Source organism: Pristiophorus japonicus, chromosome 9 (genome assembly GCF_044704955.1).
Source record: "Pristiophorus japonicus isolate sPriJap1 chromosome 9, sPriJap1.hap1, whole genome shotgun sequence".
Taxonomy (NCBI): domain Eukaryota; kingdom Metazoa; phylum Chordata; class Chondrichthyes; family Pristiophoridae; genus Pristiophorus; species Pristiophorus japonicus.
In genome coordinates this window covers 152651363-152673835 of record NC_091985.1, presented here as the reverse complement: position 1 = coordinate 152673835, position 22473 = coordinate 152651363, and the positions used below count along the sequence as shown (strand labels likewise).

Sequence of the window (22473 nt, the reverse complement as noted above, 5' to 3'; positions counted from 1 at the left end):
CTGCCATCTCGCTGAGATGAGGAGAAACTTCTTCATTCAGAGAGTTGTTAACCTGTGGAATTCCCTGCCGCAGAGTCGTTGATGCCAGTTCATTGGATATATTCAAGAGAGTTAGATGTGGCCCTTATGGCTAAAGGGATCAAGGGGTATGGAGAGAAAGCGGGAAAAGGGTACTGAAGTGAATGATCAGCCATGATATTGAATGGTGCTGCAGGCTCGAAGGGCCGAGTGGCCTACTCCTGCAACTATTTTCTATGTTCCACTCCCCTGCTTTTTCCCCCATTAGCCCTACAAATATTTTCCCTTCAAGTACTTATCTAATTCCCATTTGAAAGTTACCATTGAATCTGCTTCCACCACCCTGTCAGGCAGTGCATTCCAGATCACAACAATTTGCTGTGTTTTTATAAAAAAAAATGGTTTTCCTCATGTCGCCTCTGGTTCTTTTGCCGATTACCAAAAATCTGTGTCCTCTAGTTACTGACCTTTCTGCCATTTAAACAGTTTATTTCTCTTTATTATCTCGCTATTTACTCTTATTAAAACCATGATTTTGAGCATCTATCAAATCTTCCCATAACCACCTGCTCTGATGAGAACAACCCCAGTTACTCTAGTCTCTCTGGGTTCAATTTTCCCCAAAGCATTTTTTTGGTGTACTTGAAGGGTTGTGCCTGATTTTTTTTTTTAAGGGGGCCTAAGTACGGCAAAAAAAAAATTCGAAGTTTCCCTGGTGGATTTCTTCATTTTGGTGTGGCATAACCCGACCTTTAGTTTTGGGGATGAAGCCTTGATCTGCGCCAAAAAGATCGGGCTGCCTTGGTAACCAGAGACACGACACGAGCTGAGGCTGCAAAGTGAAGCATACAGCCAGCTCCCAACACATTAAAAGAATTGAAAAACACATAATGAATCACTTTACTCGTCTGTGTTAAACCACTACTCTTTGCTTTCTGTCCCTTAACTAATTTCTTCTTCAACCAGCCACTGCCCCTTTAATCCCAGTAGCTTTAATTTTATCACATGCCTTTTGAAAGTCCATATACAAATCATCAATCGCACTACCCTCATCAATCCTCTCCGATACTTGATCAAAGAACTCAAAATTTTCTTCACCAATGTTAGGTTGACTGTCCTGTAGTTGCTGGGTTTATCCCCTTCCCCTTTTTTGAACAGAAGTGTAACATTTGCAATTCTCCAGTCATCTGGCACTACTCCTATATCTCAGGAGGATTGAAAGACTGTGGCCAGAGCCTCTGCCATCTCCATCTGTACTTCCCTTAGCATCCTAGGATGCATCCCACCTGGATCGGTGCGTTTTCTACTTGAGTGCTGCCAACCTTTTAAGTACCTCTTTTTATCTATTTTTATCCTATCCAATTTCTCTCACCTCCTTTACTGTGATATTGGCAGAAACCTTCTTTTGTGAAAACAGATGCAAAGTACTCATTTAGTACCTCAGCTATGCCCTGTGCCTCCACAAGAAGATCTCCTTTTTGGTCTCTAGTTGGCCCTACCCTTCCTTTAACTGCCTTTTAACTATTTATGTTTCTAAAAGACTTTGGGCTCTCTTTTATGTTATCCGTTAATCTATTTTCATACATGCTCATTGCATGAGCAACTAAAATTCAATTAGCACTTGAATCAGGAGACTGACATGTTGTTTTATCTACAGATTCAATAACCTGATGGGCCTTATCTTGTCTTACCTTGCTAAATTACAACATCCATCTTCACTCCAGTTATTTCTTAAACACATGTACCCTGTATATTTGATGTCCTATCTATATATCAAAAATCGTGTGGCTGAGCATTTTGTGTCAATTTTTTCCATTATAAATTTCTGTATTTAAAATGGAAATGGAATTTGCTTATGTAAACTTCTCACGCTGGAATTACACTCCCTTGCCAATGAGGTCACTGTAGCCAGTTTTGCTTCTCCCAGTTTTTTCTCTTCTGCAGAGAAACTCCAATGTTGCAGAAAACTCGATTACTTAAATTGCTAAGTTTTTGTCAAAGTATTATATGAAAATAAATGGCAATGTGTAACTAAAGTGGGAACTGAATTACATCCTCTTGTCCTGGTCCAGTTATTTACTGACCTTTTTAACCCCACTTCAACTGAAGGCTACATTTTGTCTCGATTCCATGTATGTAATACCAGGGAGATTAACTAGTGATATATTAAAATGTTGCATCTGCATGCACTTTTCTCAATCATAAATTCCTATATCCATTCTTGCAAAGGAAACTGCCGAAGTAAACTGATCACAACTTAGTTTTGCATCTCCCAGTTCCTCGGAATATATTGCAGAGAAACTGCTAAGCTACAACCAACTCCAATTATCCCCTGTCCTCCAGATCAGCTGAAGTCTGCATTTGGCCTTGATTCCCTGGGTGTGGTGCGATGCTACGGGAGATTGACGAGTAAGGGTTTGTAGCATTCTGCAATACATTATTTTTTGTTCTGTCAGTGTACAGTTTTTGATCTTCAATAATGCATTGCAAAGGCTGCATATTTATTACTGGTCATCCTGATTGACTAATATACCTTTTATGTTTAGATTTGGAGTTCAGCCAGTCACTGAAATCTAATGATGCTCTGACAATAAATACCTTGGCCAGATTAATAGAACAAAAATGTAAGCGCTTAATTTTTTTTAAAGGCTGTGCTTATCATTTGAAATTAAAAAAACAGCATATGCTGGAAATCAGAAACAAGAACAGAAACTGCTGGTATCACTTAGTCAGTATCTGTGAAGAGAACAACTAAGGTGATGTTTTGGGTGTAGACCTGCCGAACTGGAAGAAAGTACAGATGGACAGCATTTACAAAGGAACAGAGGAAAGGAAAATGGAAGAACGTGTGCACACACAAATAATGACCTGTGAAGTGGAAAACAGGAGAAACAGAAATGGCCGAAATACTGATTTATACATTATAATTTATTTGAAAGAAAAGAAAAAGAAAGACTTGCATTTATATAGTGCCTTTCCTGACCACCAGACGTCTCAAAGCGCTTTACAGCCAATGAAATGGAGTGCAGTCACCGTTGGAATATGGGAAACGTGGCAGACAATTTGCGCACAGCAAGCTCCCCCACACAGCAATGTGATAATAACCAGATAATCTGTTTTTGTTATGTTGATTAAGGGATAAATATTGATCAGGACACTGGGGATAACTCCCCTGCTCCTCTTCAAATAGTGCCATGGGATATTTTACGTCCACCTGGTTTAATGTCTCATCTGAAAGACGGCACCTCCAACAGTGCAGCACTGCACTGGAGTGTCAGCCTAGATATATGTGCTCAAGTCCCTGGAGGAGGACTGGAACCCACAACCTTCTGACTCCGAGGCGAGTGTGCTTACCCACTGACCCACAGCTGACACTGACTATTTGAGTATAAAACAACAACTTGTATTTATATAGGGCCTTTAACGTAGTGAAACGTCCCATGGCCCTATATAAATACAAGTTGTTATATAAATACAAGCTGTGAAGCAGGAGTATTATGAAATAAAACCGTTTGAACTGAGCTGCATAAGTAGAAATTAGCGCATTTCAGGGTCAAATGTGACACCAAGGTTGATCAAAGAGGTAGATTTTAAGAAGGTCTTGAAGGAGGAGCGAGGTAAAGAGGCTGAGAGGTTTAGGCAGGGGGTTCCAGAGCTTGGGGCAGAGACAACAGAAGGCACAGCCACCAATGGTTGAGCGATTATAATCAGGGATGCTCAAGAGGGCAGAATTAAAGGAGTGCAGTCATCTCTCGGGTAGGGAGGATTGTGGGGCTGGAGGAGATTAGAGATAGGGAGGGGTGAGGCCATGGAGGGATTTGAAAATAAGGATGAGCATTTTGAAATCGAGGTGTTGCTTAACTGGAAGCCAATGTAGGTCAGCGAGCACAGGGGTGATGGGTGAGCGGGACTTGGTGCGAGTTAGGACATGGGCAGCCGAGTTTTGGATCACCTCTAGTTTACTTAGGAGGTAGGAGGCCAGCCAGGAATGTGTTGAAATAGTCAAGTCTAGAGGCATGGATGAGGGTTTCAGCAGCAGTTGAGCTGAGGCAAGGGCGGAGACAGGCGATGTTACGGAGGTGGAAATAAGCTGCCTTAGGTCTGCTGCGGATATGTGGTCGAAAGCTCATTTCAGGGTCAAATGTGACACCAAGGTTCAGCCTCAGACAGAAGTCTGGGAGAGGGATGGAGTCAGTGGCTAGGGAATGGAGTTTGTGGCAGCGACCGAAAACGATGACTTCGGTCTTCCCAATATTCAGTTGGAGAAAATTTCTGCTTCTCCAGAGCTGGATGTCGGACGAGCAGTCTTTGACAATTTAGAGACTCGAGGGGTTGAAAGAAGAGGTATTAAGGTGGAGCTAGGTGTCATCAGCGTACATGTGGAAACTGATGCTGTGTTTCCGGATGGTGTTGCCACGGGGCAACATGTAGATGAGAAATAGGAGGGGATCAAGGATAGATCCTTGGGGGACACCAGAGGTAACGATGCGGAGATGAAAGAGAAGCCGATGCAGGTGATTCTCTGACTATGGTTAGATAGGTAAGAATGGAACCAGGCAAGTGCAGTCCTACCCAGCTGGACAGCAGTGGACAGGCGTTGAAGGATAGAGTGGTCAACTGTGTCAAAGGCTGCTGACAAGTTGAGAAGGGCGAGGAGGGATAGATTACCTTTGTCACAGTCACATAGGATGTCATTTGTGACTTTGAGAGCCATTTCGGTACTGTGGCAGGAACGGAATCTGCATTGGAGTGATTCAAACATGGAATTGTGGGAAAGATGGGCATGGATTTGGGAGTTGACAACATGTTTAAGGACTTTGGAGAGGGCAGGGAGGTTGGAGATGGGCATTGGTTTGCAAGGACAGAGGGGTTGAGGGTTGTTTTTTTTTTTGAGGAGAGGGGTGATGACGGCAGATTTAGAGAGGGGGACAATACCTGAGGAGAGAACTGTTAAGTGTCTTCAGTTTAGATCAGAATAATGAAACTAAGTTACTGAGGAATCTTACTGGCCATTCCTGTCAGAAATTACAATGTCGTTGTATCTTCAAAAGGTACAGTTGTACTATGGCTGTCAGCCTCGGACTGGTATGTGTAGAACACAGTGTGCAGTTGGAAAATTTGAGTTACATTGCTGACTGCGTCATACATTGCGGTTAGCAACAATGCATGATTGGAAGGTTCGCAGCTGGCCAATTTTTAATAGAAACATAGAAAATAGGTGCAGGAGTAGGCCATTCGGCCCTTCTAGCCTGCACCGCCATTCAATGAGTTCATGGCTGAACATTCAACTTCAGTACCCCATTCCTGCTTTCTCGCCATACCCCTTGATCCCCCTAGTAGTAAGGACCTCATCTAACTCCTTTTTGAATATATTTAGTGAATTGGCCTCAACAACTTTCTGTGGTAGAGAATTCCACAGGTTCACCACTCTCTGGGTGAAGAAGTTCCTCCGCATCTCGGTCCTAAATGGCTTACCCCTTATCCTTAGACTGTGACCTCTGGTTCTGGACTTCCCCAACATTGGGAACATTCTTCCTGCATCTAACCTGTCTAACCCCGTCAGAATTTTAAATGTTTCTATGAGGTCCCCTCTCATTCTTCTGAACTCCAGTGAATACAAGCCCAGTTGATCCAGTCTTTCTTGATGGGTCAGTCCCGCCATCCCGGGAATCAGTCTGGTGAACCTTCGCTGCACTCCCTCAATAGCAAGAATGTCCTTCCTCAGGTTAGGAGACCAAAACTGTACACAATACTCCAGGTGTGGCCTCACCAAGGCCCTGTACAACTGTAGCAACACCTCCCTGCCCCTGTACTCAAATCCCCTTGCTATGAAGGCCAATATGCCATTTGCTTTCTTAACCGCCTGCTGCACCTGCATGCCAACCTTCAATGACTGATGTACCATGACACCCAGGTCTCTTTGCACCTCCCCTTTTCCTAATCTGTCACCATTCAGATAATAGTCTGTCTCTCTGTTTTTACCACCAAAGTGGATAACCTCACATTTATCCACATTATACTTCATCTGCCATGCATTTGCCCACTCAACTAACCTATCCAAGTCGCTCTGCAGCCTCACAGCATCCTCCTCGCAGCTCACACTGCCACCCAACTTAGTGTCATCCGCAAATTTGGAGATACTACATTTAATCCCCTCATCTAAATCATTAATGTACAGTGTAAACAGCTGGGGCCCCAGCACAGAACCTTGCGGTACCCCACTAGTCACTGCCTGCCATTCTGAAAAGTACCCATTTACTCCTACTCTTTGCTTCCTGTCTGACAACCAGTTCTCAATCCATGTCAGTACACTACCCCCAATCCCATGTGCTCTAACTTTGCACATCAATCTCTTGTGTGGAACCTTGTCGAACGCCTTCTGAAAGTCCAAATATACCACATCAACTGGTTCTCCCTTATCCACTCTACTGGAAACATCCTCAAAAAATTCCAGAAGATTTGTCATGCATGATTTCCCTTTCACAAATCCATGCTGACTTGGACCTATCATGTCACCTCTTTCCAAATGCACTGCTATGACATCCTTAATAATTGATTCCATCATTTTACCCACTACCGATGTCAGGCTGACCGGTCTATAATTCCCTGTTTTCTCTCTCCCTCCTTTTTTAAAAAGTGGGGTTACATTGGCTACCCTCCACTCCATAGGAACTGATCCAGAGTCAATGGAATGTTGGAAAATGACTGTCAACGCATCCACTATTTCCAAGGCCACCTCCTTAAGTACTCTGGGATGCAGTCCATCAGGCCCTGGGGATTTATCGGCCTTCAATCCCATCAATTTCCCCAACACAATTTCCCGGCTAATAAGGATTTCCCTCAGTTCCTCCTCCTTACTAGACCCCCCGACCCCTTTTATAACCGGAAGGTTGTTCGTGTCCTCCTTCGTGAATACCGAACCAAAGTACTTGTTCAATTGGTCCGCCATTTCTTTGTTCCCCGTTATGACTTCCCCTGATTCTGACTGCAGGGGACCTACGTTTGTCTTTACTAACCTTTTTCTCTTTACATATCTATAGAAACTTTTGCAATCCGTCTTAATGTTCCCTGCAAGCTTCTTCTCGTACTCCATTTTCCCTGCCCTAATCAAACCCTTTGTCCTCCTCTGCTGAGTTCTAAATTTCTCCCAGTCCCCAGGTTCGCTGCTATTTCTGGCCAATTTGTATGCCACTTCCTTGGCTTTAATACTATCCCTGATTTCCCTTGATAGCCACGGTTGAGCCACCTTCCCTTTTTTATTTCTATGCCAGACAGGAATGTACAATTGTTGTAGTTCATCCATGCGGTCTCTAAATGTCTGCCATTGCCCATCCACAGTCAACCCCTTAAGTATCATTCGCCAATCCATCCCAGCCAATTCACGCCTCATACCTTCAAAGTTAGCCTTCTTTAAATTCTGGACCATGGTCTCTGAATTAACTGTTTCATTCTCCATCCCAATGCAGAATTCCACCATATTATGGTCACTCTTCCCCAAGGGGCCTCACACAAGATTGCTAATTAATCCTCTCTCATTACATAACACCCAGTCTAAGATGGCCTCCCCCCTAGTTGGTTCCTCGACATATTGGTCTAAAAAACCATCCCTTATGCACTCCAGAAAATCCTCCTCCACCGTATTGCTTCCAGTTTGGTTAGCCCAATCTATGTGCATATTAAAGTCACCCATTATAACTGCTGCACCTTTATTGCACGCACCCCTAATTTCCTGTTTGATGCCCTCCCCAACATCACTACTACTGTTTGGAGGTCTGTACACAACTCCTACTAACATTTTTTGCCCTTTGGTGTTCTGCAGCTCTACCCATATAGATTCCACATCATCCAAGCTAATGTCCTTCCTAACTATTGCATTAATCTCCTCCTTAACCAGCAATGCTACCCCACCTCCTTTTCCTTTTATTCTATCCTTCCTGAATGTTGAATACCCCTGGATGTTGAGTTCCCAGCCCTGCTCATCCTGGAGCCACGTCTCCGTAATCCCAATCACATCATATTTGTTAACATCTATTTGCACAGTTAATTCATCCACCTTATTGCGGATACTCCTTGCATTAAGACACAAAGCCTTTAGGCTTGTTTTTTTAACACCCTCTGTCCTTTTAGAATTTTGCTGTACAATGGCCCTTTTTGTTCTTTGCCTTGGGTTTCTCTGCCCTCCACTTTTCCTCATCTACTTTCTGTCTTTTGTTTTTGCCTCCTTTTTGTTTCCCTCTATCTCCCTGCATTGGTTCCCATCCCCCTGCCATATTAGTTTAACTCCTCCCCAACAGCACTAGCAAACACTCCCCCGAGGACATTGGTTCCGATTCTGCCCAGGTGCAGACCGTCCGGATTGTACTGGTCCCACCTCCCCCAGAACCGGTTCCAATGCCCCAGGAATTTGAATCCCTCCCTGCTGCACCATTGCTCAAGCCACGTATTCATCTGAGCTATCCTGCGATTCCTACTCTGACTAGCACGTGGCACTGGTAGCAATCCCGAGATTACTACTTTTGAGGTCCTACTTTTTAATTTAGCTCCTAGCTCCTTAAATTCATTTCGTAGGAACTCATCCCTTTTTTTACCTATGTCATTGGTACCAACGTGCACCACGACAACTGGCTGTTCTCCCTCCCTTTTTAGAATGTCCTGCACCCGCTCCGAGACATCCTTGACCCTTGCACCAGGGAGGCAACATACCATCCTGGAGTCTCGGTTGCGGCCGCAGAAACGCCTATCTATTCCCCTTACAATTGAATCCCCTATCACTATCGCTCGCCCACTCTTTTTCCTGCCCTCCTGTGCAACAGAGCCAGCCACGGTGCCATGAACTTGGCTGCTGCTGCCCACTCCTGATGAGTCATCCCCCTCAACAGCACTCAAAGCAGTGTATCTGTTTTGCAGTGGGATGACCACAGGGGACCCCTGCACTACCTTCCTTGCACTACTCTTCCTGCTGGTCTTCCATTCCCTCGCTGGCTGTGGACCCTTCTCCTGCGGTAAGACCAACTCGCTACACGTGATACTCACGTCATTCTCAGCTTCGTGGATGCTCCAGAGTGAATCCACCTTCAGCTCCAACTCCGCAACGCGGACCGTCAGTAGCCGGAGGTGGACACACTTCCCGCACATGTAGTCGTCAGGGACACTGGTGTTGTCCCCGTGTTCCCACATGGTACAGGAGGAGCATATCACATGACCGAGCTGTCCTGCCATGACTTAACCCTTAGATACACTTAAATTGCCGACAACAATGTTAAAAGTTACTGACTAATAATGTTGGAGATCAGGTGAAACTGTCTGCTTCTTGTAACTTTTTTTATTTTATTCATTCCCAGAAGGTACAATGGGCTCCCTGGACCCTTTCAAAATGTAGCTTCATACCAGTCAGGACTTGTATTTTATCAGGTGTGAGCGTTGTGTTGTGGCACAGTCCACCACAGGTGGCCATATATCTTGCTTCCGCACTCAACGGGTTACTCACTGACTCTGCTTCCAAGTTATGCTGATAAATTTACATCAATATCCTGAAATCCTTAATTTCACATTGATAATTTTGCAACTGCTTTTCTTACTTTTGGCACTACATCCCCTACCTCTTCAGTTCTGATTTGCTAGTTTCATTTTGAGCCAGTTAGCAAAGTGTGACAGTACAAATGTTGGCAATGAACCAATCTATTGTTCGAGGGGTGGGTGAGTGGGTGGGGTGGAAATGTCCACTATTTTTACTGATACGAGTATTGAATTAAGGTTTTAAGCAAAAAGCATAAATTCACATTTCACGTCAGAATAACATTTTAAATTTTTTGTATTTTTAATATTGAAGTTTCCACTAAGCGACTACTATATTTTTCACTGGCAAAATTAATAAAATGGCCATAAGTGATTCGGTTTGTGTACTTTCGGAAAACATTTAAATCGAAGCTCGATAATTTTTAAAAAATTACATTTGATTTTTTTTACTTCAGAAAGCTTGGTGAGCTGAGGGAGCCTTTTCTCATCCATAACATCTTTTTTAAGGAATTGCATTTTGAAAGCTTTTGGCAATCAAAAAAACAAGCTTGTTACCATGCATAGGCAGAAGGGGGAGGGCTGGGGGAAAGTAGTGTCTGCGTGTTCAGGAACCAGTCGCAAAAAGGTGAATTTAATGTTTGCTCAAATATTTTGGAAACTTAACTGCCCAAAATTTGTGGTTGTAATGACGGCAAAACTGTCGGTGCTCACATTCGTGACTAAAACTGACAGCAACTTCTGGTGTCTGCACAGATACAGTTAATTGTAGAAATCCTGAAGATGCTGTCAGTGATACCCTGCTCCTCCACAGGGTGCGCTGTTGCTGTCTTTGTAGATGTAATCAACACAGAATCAACGTCAACTTTTTATGCATGAATGTCACCGTAAAAACTATTGAAAAAATTAAGCCTTGTTGAATGAAGTGCAACTGTGCTTTAATGGTGTACTAAGTATAATTACTGCTGAACAACCTCTCTGGCCCTGAAAAGCTAATTTTGCCAGTGTGGAGTGTCATTCCCTTCATTCTATTGATTTTTAAACTATATATTAAGTTTGTGATATTTCAGCTTCTACCTTGATCCTATGTGTAGGTCCCAATCTTTATTTCATTTTCTGTAAAATGATTAAAAAGTGAATGATCAGCAATTTTTACTTCCTGGTTTGCTATCTGAGAAGTCTTGAATTTGATTGGCTGATCAGCCTGCTTGATGACATCACTGCTCCTGGATGCCACCGATCCCTACAGAGCCCACTAAATCTTTATGGGCAGCTTTCTTCGAGGTCAGCGATGAGCACCGTCCCATTGCTGCTGACCGCAAAATCCAGGCCAATAGTTCTGTTAGACCTGAGGATCTTGCTGTTCCCCCTTAGAGTGAAGTCAGAGCCATGCCCTCCCATCCCCCTCTCCTCACTGATTTCAGGAATCCACCAGTGAACCAAATCTTACTTTCAAACCCACAATTCTGCCAAACCTCAAGTTCCCCCTCCATATTGGTGCCATCCACCAGTACTACCAAAACTCAGCACTTCCTCCCAGTGCACCGAACTCCCAAACCCTTCTCCAGTTTTGCTAAATACCAGATTGCTGTGCAGAGCTAAATACATCATGTATACCATCTTTCTGTGTATCCTCGGCTTTAAAAATTGAAGGATAAATCTTAATTAAAAGAATATATGCACAATAAATTGCACCCATTTATAGTTTTGAAAGGATCAGGAGTGGGGTTGAGGGATTTGATCTCAAGTACTGGTTTAAAAAAAAATCTTGAACCATTTAATGAAGAAGGAACTTGAATTAGTCAGACTCTGGTCCTGATCATATTACGTAGGATATACGACACAGAAACAGGCCATTTGGTCCAACCAATCCATGCTGGTGTTTATGCTCCACTTGAGCCGCCTCCTGTTTTTTCCTCATCTAAATCTATCAGCATAACCCTTTCTTCCCTTCTCCATCATATGTTTGTCGAGCGTCCCCTTAAATGCATCTATACTATTTGCTTCAACTACTCTGTGGTAGTGAGTTCCACATTCTCACCAGTCTTTGGATAAAGAATTTTCTTCTGAATTCCCTATTGGATTTCTTGGTGACTATCATATTGATAGCCTCTAGTAGTCCAATGTATCCACTCTATCAAAACCTTTCCTGATTTAAAATTAGGTCTTTAAAATTGTCACCCCTCAGCCTTTTTTCAAGAGAAAAGAGACGCAACCTGTTCATCCTTTCCTGATATGAATCCCCTCGCATTTCTGGTATCATCCTTGTAAATCTTCTCTGCACCCTCTCTGGTGTGTCTATCTTTTTTATAATATTGCGACCAGAACCCCAAATGTGTTCTAACCAAGGTCCGATAGAGATTTAGCATAACTTCCCTACTTTTCAATTCTATACCTCTAGAAATAAACCCTAGTGCTTGGTTTGATTTTTTTTTTGTGGCCTTGCTAACCCGTGTTGCAACTTTTAGCGATTTGTGTATTTGTACTCTAAGATCCTTTTGTTCCTCTACCCCACCTAGACTCTCACCCTCCAAGTAATAAGTGACTTCCCTATTCTTCGTACCAAAATGTAATACCTCACATTTATGGCCTACATTGCGTGATACTACTGCTGTAAAACAGTGTATCCTCTGACTTCCACTGAGTGATGCCACAGGACATCTGCATATATATCGCGCACTCACTCTCGCCCCCATATTCATTCAAAATGTTTGTGCTTCACTCACAAATTACTTTTGAAATTGAGTGACCGGTAGAAAAATATGGCACATTCTGCTGCAGTAATCTTCCACAAGCAACAGACAGATGAGGAACCAGTTGACCTTTATTGGTAATATTGGTTGCAGGCAGGTCGTTGGCTTGGAAACTGAACGCTTTGCTCTACATAGTGCCGTGGCATTTAAACTTTGCCTGAACCACTAGAATAAGCAAATAGGAACATAGCTTGACATCGACTCTGAAGTATAATACCTCTGACAATGCAGTAGTGCACCAACACGGCGCAAGAATGTCAGCCTAGGTTAAAGGGCTTCAATCCAAAGCTTCTGACCCAGAGGCGAGTATACTACCGACTGACACATGTGAAAATATAGTTCCAGGAAACCATGTCCATTCTTGCTTAGCGTGAAGATTGGGAGGAAGGATAACCGCGTTGCTTTCTCCTCAAAAATGGATACTTTTCTAGAGCGAATCTGTGTTTATTTACAGACTAGTTGCTGGTTTTGCACTTTTGTGTGCAGCAGCTTGTATTTTACTATTTTTATAACTTGTGCTTTTTTTTAAATGTCCTAGGATCTGGAGTTCCATGGTGTGATGAGATTTTATTTTCAAGACAAAGTAGCAGGAAACTTTGCAACAAAATGCATCAGAGTGTCCAGCACTGCTACAACACAAGACGTCATAGAGACTCTTGCAGAGAAGTTCCGACCAGATATGCGTATGCTGTCCTCTCCTAGATATTCACTTTATGAAGTGCACGTTAGTGGTGGTGAGTTTTTTGTTTAAGACATTTATTTTTCAAATGGATAGGCAGAGCCTATTGGTCTTAATACTATGCTTTGGAGCAGTAAAATATGCCCAATAGATGCCAGTGTTGCCTTATAATTCTAGTTTTCACTCTTGTAAGATTCATGTGCGACAGTTACTGAATTTTGTTCAATAATGTTCTAGTCTGATTCCCTGCTGCATTTGGCACCTAGACACTCCTCAACCAGTGCAAGTCTTGCTTTTCATCATGCATTATACGATTTCAAGTGAAGCCCAGGGCTTTAAACACTGCAACAAAGATTACTTGAAGGACTTGGAAAGAAATGAGATCCGTGGGGATGTCTTGGTTGTCGATGAACATAATAATGGGTGTCTTATGGTGCTTATCCTCAAAATTTCTAGGATTGTCAGTCTCCATTTTCTCAAGATTCTCGACCTCTACCTATCCATTGGGATAACTCCAGTAAGTGCAGGATATCCCCTGAAAGAATGGCGAAGGTCCTACAAGACAAGTAATCTTTCTCCCGCCTCTGAAGGTATCTGCAAGAGGACAAGCTCATTCCACATTGACAATCAGTCCAGAGCATTATGGGACATCCTCCAGTGACATGCCATTGTGTACAGAGGATGGTGCAAAAAGACTATTATAATTTGCCATTTGTTTTATTGTAACTGGTTTCTTCACATTTTGGAAACAATTCCTTTACCAAGATTGATCTACCAGAATTGACAGTTTGTTACTGGCAAAATTTATCACTCTGCCAACCACACCACCCCCCCCCCCCTCCCCCCCCCCCCCCAATCTTTCTTTCTCTCCTTTGCCCTTGCCCTCTTTTCCACATCACCCCCAGAACTTGTGATTTTTTTTTTTTGTTGGTGAACATCAGAAGTTATCAAACTCCACATTATTCCTTCCAGTGCATAAAATTATCAAACGTTTCACTAAGGTTTGACGCGATGTGCGCTCTGCATCGATTCAATGTAGAATCTACCCCCTCTACCTTTTGGAACATCTTCATATACATCCTCTGCAGCCTCATTTCCAAGTTTCTGCATCAGTCATTTCTCCACATCTTTGACGCCGAATTCTTTGGCAGGCTTATTAGCTTCAGCTTACAGGCATGCATCAAGTGACCGTTTGTGATTAAACCACCTAAACAGTGCTTCATCAACATCGACCATCTTACTTTCATATCTGGATCTTATTTCCTTCCCAGTTCTTCAAGTCATCTTTTTGCTTTTCAAAATTCTCATATAATGAGATTCAGAAAGGCCATGCTGTATAACAAGCTTTTGAATCTACAGATCCTTCAAAGAAAGAAAGACTTGCATTTATATGGCACCTTTCACGACCTCAGGATGCCCTAAAGTGCTTTACAGCCAATTAAGTATTTTTGAAGTGTAGTCACAGTTGTAATGTAGGAAACATGGCAGCCATTTTGCGTACAGCAAGGTCCCACAAACAGTAATGTGATGATGACCAGTGATGTTGATTGAGGGATAAATATTGGCCAGGATACTGGGTATAACTCCCCCGGCTCCTTTTCAAAATAGTTTACATCCGCCTGAGAATAGATGGGGCCTGAATTCCTTGTATTGCCATTGGTTATATCTTTTTCCCCTACATCTCGGCTCACTTTATGTAAAATCAACACTGAGTTCATAACTGAACAGTTTTATATGTCTGTTAATGCATTGAGCGTGTGGCCCCATGCTGTTTCGAGGTGACTAGGTCATGCTGCTGTTTGATGAGATGAGCTGTCTGTTTTATTTTCATTCAGATGAGTGTGTGCCATCTTCACTGTGCTCTGGTAATATGTCTGGGAAAGTTATGTGTCATTCAGATTTAGCTCCCAATAAAAAAAAAAAGGGCTGTTTCTTGAAAAAAAAGGACTTGCATTTTATATAGCACCTTTCACGACCACTGGACGCCCTAAAGCGCTTTACAGACAATCAAGTTATTTTTGAAGTGTAGTCACTGTTGTAATGTTGGAAACGCAGCACAGCAAGCTCCCACAAACAGTAATGTGATAATGACCAAACAATCTGTTTTTAGTGATGTTAATTGAGGGACAAATATTAGTTAGGACACTAGGGATAACTGCACTGCTTTTCTTAGAAATAGTACCATGGGATCTTTTACGTTCAACAACAACAACTTGTATTTATATAGCACCTTTAACGTAGTGAAACGTCTCAAGATGCTTCACAGGAGTATTGAGATAAAAATTTGACACTGAGCTGCACAATTAGAAATTAGTGCAGGTGATCCCCTTGGTCAAAGAGGTATGCTTTAAGGAGCATCTTAAAGGAGGAAAGAGAGGCGGAGAGGTTTAGGCAGGGAATTCCAGAGCTTGGGGCCCAGGCAACAGAAGGCACGGCCACCAATGGTTGAACAATTATAATCAGGAATGCTCGAAGGCAGAATTAGAGGAGCGCAGAGGGGGGACTGGAGGAGATTAGAGATGGGAGGGGGGCACCATGGAGGGATTTGAAAATGAGGATGAGAATTTTGAAATCGAGGCGTTGCTTAACTGGAAGCCAATGTAGGTTGGTGAGCGGGACTTGGTGTGAGTTAGGACATGGGCAGCTGAGTTTTGGATCACCTAGTTTACGTAGGGTAGAATGTGGGAGGCTAGCCAGGAATGCATTGGAATACGTTTCAGCAGCAGATGAGCTGAGGCAAGGGCACAGACAGGCGATGTTATGGAGGTGGAAATAGGCGGTCTTAGTTATGCTGCATATATGTGGTCAAAAGCTCATTTCAAGGTCAAATGTGACACCAAGGTTGCGAGCAGTCTGGTTCAGCCTCAGACAGGAGTTGGGGCGAGGTATGGAGTCAGTGGCTAGGGAAAGGAGTTTGTGGTGGGGGCCGAAAACAATGGCTTTGGTCTTCCCAATATTCAATTGGACAAAATTTCTGCTCCAGAACTGGATGTTGGACAAGCAGTCTGACTATTTTAGAGACCGTGGAGGCTTCGAGAGAAGTGGTAGTGAGGTAGTGCTGGGTGTCATCAGCATACATGTGAAAATTGATGCTGCGTTTTCGGATGATGTCACTAAGGAGCAACACGTAGATGCGAAATAGGAGGGGAGTTAAGGATAGATCCTTGGGGGGACACCAGAGGTAACGATGCGGGAGCAGTAAGAGAAGCCGTTGCAAGCGATTCTCTGGCTATGATTAGATAGATAAGAATGGAACCAGGTGAGTGCAGTCTCACCCAGCTGAACCACAAAACCGAGTCGAGAAGGAATTTCTTCTCCCAGAGGGTTGTGAATCTGTGGAATTCTCTGCCCAAGGAAGCAGTTGAGGCTAGCTCATTGAATGTATTCAAATCACAGATAGATTTTTAACCAATAAGGGAATTAAGGGTATTGGGGAGCGGGCGGGTAAGTGGAGCTGAGTCCACGGTCAGATCAGCCATGATCTTTTTGAATGGCGGAGCAGGCTCGAGGGGCTAGATGGCCTACTCCTGTTCCTAATTATGTTCTTATGTTCTAATAGAGAGGCGCTGAAGGATAGAGTGGTCAACCGTGTCAAAGGCTGCAGACAGGTCAAGAAGGACAAGAAGAGATAGTTTACCTTTGTCACAGTCACAAAGGATGTCATTTGTGACTAGCCGTTTCGGTCCACCTGAGAGCAGACGGGGCCTCGGTTCAACGACTCATTATGTTCAAAACATCCACTTGCTCGCGTAGTGACTGTTCATGGCACTTTTTGCTAAGCCATCTGGAAAATCAACTTGCATTCCTCCCTCATCCACAGAACATTAATGAACAAGTGGAAACCTGGTCAGACCTGTTCTTGGGCACGTTGACTATTAAACCCAATCAAATTGAGAGGTAGAAGCCTTGGGCTCAAAGGTGACAAATCTCATTTAAATAGGATTTCTGCATGCTACACTTGCGTAGAAGCAGGAAATGCAATGAATGAAATTGCGATAAAATGGGTCTTTTCACAATTGGACGTATAGAAGGTTTAGAAATGACTGCGTTAAAATGGGAATTGCAATTAAGCGAGTTGCAAATAAACTAATATAATTATGACATTTCCTTTTGTTCCTTCTGCTCAGCATGGATTATAAAAAGTTGAGGTTATTATTCAGGACTTTGACTTTGCCAAAAGAGAAAACAAAGCTTTGGCTCTTATTGATACTGCCATTCCCTAAAGCCCTGTTTGGGATCATGCATTGAGATTGTGCATTGTTGCAAACCTGACAACCAGGTTGTTATCTGGCACTGGTGGAGTTCACACTGGCATTTGAAAAGTAAAGCTAGGCTGTCCAGCAGTGATATCAGTGGCATCACTATGAACTTAACCACTGCTGATATAAGTGGACTGATAATTTGTTTGATAATCTAACCAATTGTTGATCTCTACTGATGTGTTCAGATTAGTGCTGAATGGTACCAACCAGCCAAAGGGAAGGAGCAGATAGCAAGATGGGAGTATCTATCCCTACTAAAAAGTTCAATGCTTTCCCCGTGTAGTGAAATGACTGCTACTGTTGCTTCGTGCATCTGGGTCAAGATCATTTGTATGTATAGCTTGACACCTCAAGGAGCTTCCAGTTGTAGGTGTTCATCACCCCCACATTAATCTGTGTCCTTAAAATGTTCTGTATTGGATGCTTGATTGTTGCATTCCAAGCAATAGCTTGGGGATGAGACATACAGGTTCTGAGGGATCGGGTCATTGGCATTTGCCCCTCACTGTTGAAACAGAAGGGCCTCATGTCTCAATGATTTGACTGCCTTGTTAGTTTGATTTGTGATCTAGCAACATAGGAACAGGAGGAGATCATGGCTCATCTGTATCTCAACTCCCATTTACTAGCTTTGGTTCCATAAGCCTCAATACCCTTGCCTAAAAAAAAATCTAACTCTCATTTTGAAATTTGCAATTAACCTAGCCTCAACAGCCTTTTAGGGGGTTCCAGATATCCAATACTCTTTGTATGTAAAAGTGCTTCCTGACATCACTGCTGGACAGCCTAACTCTAATTTGCAGGTTATGCTCCCTTATTCTGGACTCTCCCAATGTTAAAATGTGGATTCTTTTCCCTCAATCTGGTACAGCGAAATCACTGAGTCAAATACCGATTCTGCTTCAAACAAAGCAAGCTTTTATTTCAAAGCAAATCCCGATCGAGGACTTTATCAGACAGAAGGAATGCTTTCTGATAGATCGCACCCACTTCCTACGGACAAAGTGACGTTACATTGTAAAGGGACGACGGTTATACATTTTCGGTAAAAGATAACAAGATACAATTAGAGTGACATCCTAGTTCAGCCTATCCTCTTTGATCCCTCTTTCCCTTTGTCCACTCATAAGCTGACCTAAGAATGGTCTGATTTTACACACAGACCCATTATTCCCCTTCTGTTAATGTTTCAGGTTAGTAACACGAGCTAATAAGACCTTGAGGTTTTTTGCAAGCTATGGCTTTTTTTCAAGCTGTGTTAGTATTGTAACATTTTGCAGTCTCGAGTCTGAGATTTTCATGGCTATTCCTCCATAAATTCTTTGTTAGCTTATACTGTCCATATATAATTCCCACGTTCTCAACTTCTCGACTTTAATGTCTGTATACATTTAATATCCATGTTCAGTATGCATTCTCACCACCAGAGGAAATAGTTTCTCTCTCTGCCCCATCAACTCCTTTGATCATTTTAAACGCCTCCATTAGATCACAATTTAATGTTCTATATTCAAACGGAATACAAGCATAGTCCAATGTTTCCTGTAGGATACCGTGCAGCAAATTTATCGGAATCCTCTACCGAATGCATGCTAGGTTTTGAGTGGCGAGGTCAGAAATCCGGCACGGATTCGGTTGAGGATTCCGGATTTCAGACTATTGATTTTCTTGTCTGAAATCCAGGATCCTCGACTGAATCCGTACCAGATATCGGGTTTTGCTGTATTTCAGACCTCGCCGCTTACTGATTCACTATGCTCCTTGCCAATTCCCGCGGCCCCCCAGCGTTGCACTTTTTACCGGTAAAGTAGCCTCCTTATTCCTCCTAAACTGAACCACCCCACTTTTGGCCGCCTCAAAAATGTCCGGTTTTCGAACAATGATTCTGGACGACTCCATCATCTGTGCAAAATGTCTTGATCTTGAACAATTTTTGGAGTTTTGGATTTGAGACATTGCACCTGTATATCCTTCCTAAGATGCGATACCCAGAACTGAATGCAGGACTCCAGATGCGGTTTGGATGTTAGCACAGAAGTTGAATGTTGGTCTTTGCAGGTTTTTCCCCTTGCCTCCTTCTCATGAACTGTAACAGATGGAGTTTATGGGTGGAGAGAAGTGGATGTGCTTAAGTAAACTCTAGGCAACTTGTAGGGTGCATTGTGTTTCAACCAAAGCCCTGTTTGCTGCCTTGCTAATTTTGCGATGGTGTGTCATATGCAGTCAAGGCATGATAGATTTTCCACTCATTTCAGTCACTTATTGCCAGATCACGAGTCCAAATAGTTCACCGTGTGGCTGGTGGCTGCATAATCAGACAGACTGACTGGGATAAATGTTGCACAATAGTACATTCATTGTAAACTAAGTGCAGTGACTGTTTATTGTCTAGAACTCATTTGACAAACACAAATTAGTGCTACTGTGCTGGACTCTAGAACTAGTTTTTGGAAGAAAAAAATGGAAGGGGTTGGGGGGTGGGGGGGGCAACTGCTGAGGTTGATTTTTGTGGGGAGTAAAATCGGATTTGTGAAAGATTCAAATTTTTCGAGAATTGAAATCAGAAGTTGCGTTGGTGACACAACTTATGAACAGGGCATAAACTCTAGTTATTTCCCAAATCTTTTGTTTGTATGGATTAAGGAAAGAGTAATTTTGGACAAATGTTCCACATACCTTCCCATTCGAGTACTCGCCTATTTTGTAGAAGAAAATAAGTCTGAGCTAAATATTTTTGGAATGTCAAGTTCGTACCAGCATGGAACTCCAAAGCAACTTAGAGCTGCTCTGTCGCTGACTGACTTTGAAACCACACTGCAGGTTGGATTTTCAGATTTACCAGTCTATTGTGTCACTTCCAAGTGCTGGGTGGCTGCAGAGCAGCTTTTTGTTCGGTTGAAGGTGCAAGTCCCGCTGTTCCTAATTAGTTGCTTAGGATTGCTAATCATTAGAAAGAAAGAAGGCAATAAGGAAACTTTGAACAATAAGTATTTCCTTCAGACTTTCCTTCTCATTTTGGACCTCATTTATTTAAATAAATTTCAGAAATGTTTTTAAACAGACTGTCATAATCATTATCTGGTCTCGGAAAAGTAATTTTTGTTGATCGCTAAGGCGATCACAGTTGAGTTAAAACTATTCTAAATATATATTTTACATATACGAAAAGCTATATGATTTAGAAGTTGGTGGGCTGAAACAAAATTAGCTTCCACAGATATGGTGGAGCAGCACATTGTTGTAATTGGCTATGCATGTTCCTATTGAGTATCAGGGTAAAAGATTAAAATAAAATGTTGCTGTTGACGTTGAAAGCCACTCTGTGTTCCTATCTTTTTTCTAATATATTCGCTCTGCTTCCTTGGATTCTAAATGCATAGGTGTTAAAACCATTTAAGTTATGAATACTTGTCTGTTTCATTTTTAGCAGAGCAATAAAACACTGGCTGGCAAGTAGGATTTGCCCTTTGTTCCATAAAAGGTGTGAATTTTATTTTATAAAATGTGTGAATTTTATTTTATAGAGGAGCGTAAACTTGACCAGGATGAGAAGCCTTTGGTTGTACAACTAAATTGGAACAAGGACGATAGGGAGGGAAGATTTGTTTTGAAGAATGAAAATGCCTTCCTCCCACCAAAGGTAAGAAGCTCGATAGAAATGTGGTTTTCTGAGAGCATTTTTTGCTGCACACGAATTAATAATTCTGCACAATTTGTAACTCGTCAAAGGCTCAATAGATGAATGTGCTGCATGGTGTAATGAGTGATAGGTGAGAACAGTCACAGATTCAGATTCAGTTGTTACTTTATGTTCCCAGTTAGGGCTATACAGTTGGTCTCTATGCCACTGGTCTAACGAGAGGGGCAATGCATCAGGTTTGCTGGTCCTGCTTGACCATTTTCTAGGTGTTTTGTCCTTGTAACTAAATACATTCCCAACATGCAATATCTAGTCTCAATAAGAATGATTTATTTGAGTGAGCTATGAGAAGGCTGCTATCCTTGTGTAACTGTACTGAAGCATGTGTCACCACATTCCCTTTTCCAAATCCATGGCACTTCAGCAAAATACAGTATTTGAGAGTTATAACATATTTCATCAAGTGTTTCTCCAAGATGAGGCTGGGCACCCTTTTCTGCACCCTTGGAGAGAGTGCAGAAAAGGTTTGAGAATGGTTCCAGGGATGGGGGCCTTAAGTTACATGGATAGACCGGACAAGCTGAGGTTGTTCGCCTTGGAGCAAAGAAGGTTGAGAGGAGATTTAATTGAGATCCAAAATCATGAGGGGTCTGGGCAGAGTAGATAGAGAGAAACTGTTCTCATTGGTGGAAGGGTCGAGAACCAGAGGACACAGATTTACGGTGATTAGCAAAAGAACCAGAGGCGACCTGAATACGCAGCGAGTGGTTTGGATCTGGAATGCATTGCCTGAAAGGGTGGTGGAGACAGATTCAAATGTGACTTTCAAAAGGGATTTGGATAAGTACTTGAAGGAAAAAATTGCAGGGGTATGGGGAAAGGGTGGGCGAGTGGGAGTAGCTGAAGTGCCCTTGCAGGGAGTTGGCATGGGCTCGACGGGCCATGTGCTGTAACCATTCTATGATTCCAACAGGATTGGTCAGGATAATTAAGTGTGGATTGGAGTGGGGAGAGAATATATTGTCTTTTTTTTCTAACGGTTAAAGAATAATGTATTTTGAGAAATATGCAGTTTTTTCTGGACAGCAGCAGTATTTTAGCATTTTGATTACTTTTAGACTAACCTGTGTTACGATTTGTCTTTTTTGGATCCAAAGTAGATGGCCTTGCACTTTCCTACATTGAACTCCAACTGCCACAGTTTTACCCACTCCCATCATAATACCATTGTTTTTGCTACAATCTTCCTTGATCTCTGTATTTATGCATTTCCTTGTCCACTATGTCACTACTATCAGGAGGTCTGTGGAGAACTCTGAACTGTTCCTAACAGTTAGGAGTTCATAACTCTGTTAGGCTGTTGGGCTCTACCCATAGTGTTTCTACCGCCTGATCAATTTGCTCAAATCCCTTGGTTTTCTGCTGTAATTATCTTTTATCAGTGTTGCTACTCCTTGTATTCCCTTTCCTATCTAAAGATCATCTAGCCTGGAATATTTAGCTCCCACCCATGCCCAATTTGTAGCCAGGTCTCGGTAATAGCTGCTACATTTTATTGTTTGAACTGAATTTGTGCTTCTAACTCACGTTTTATTTTCCATTTGCTTC

The 22473-nt window shown here is 42.5% G+C and overlaps 1 protein-coding gene across 8 annotated transcripts in view; it reads left to right on the top strand.

Moving 5' to 3' along the window:
* afdna (afadin, adherens junction formation factor a) overlaps positions 1 to 22473 on the top strand; it is a 282635-nt gene that overhangs the window by 53691 nt on the left and 206471 nt on the right. For all 8 annotated transcript variants that reach the window (XM_070889970.1, XM_070889971.1, XM_070889972.1 and 5 more), the window contains exons 2-3: positions 12823 to 13018; positions 20750 to 20865. In XM_070889970.1, the coding sequence (XP_070746071.1) occupies positions 12823 to 13018; positions 20750 to 20865 (312 nt within the window). The remainder of the gene's footprint in view (positions 1 to 12822; positions 13019 to 20749; positions 20866 to 22473) is intronic.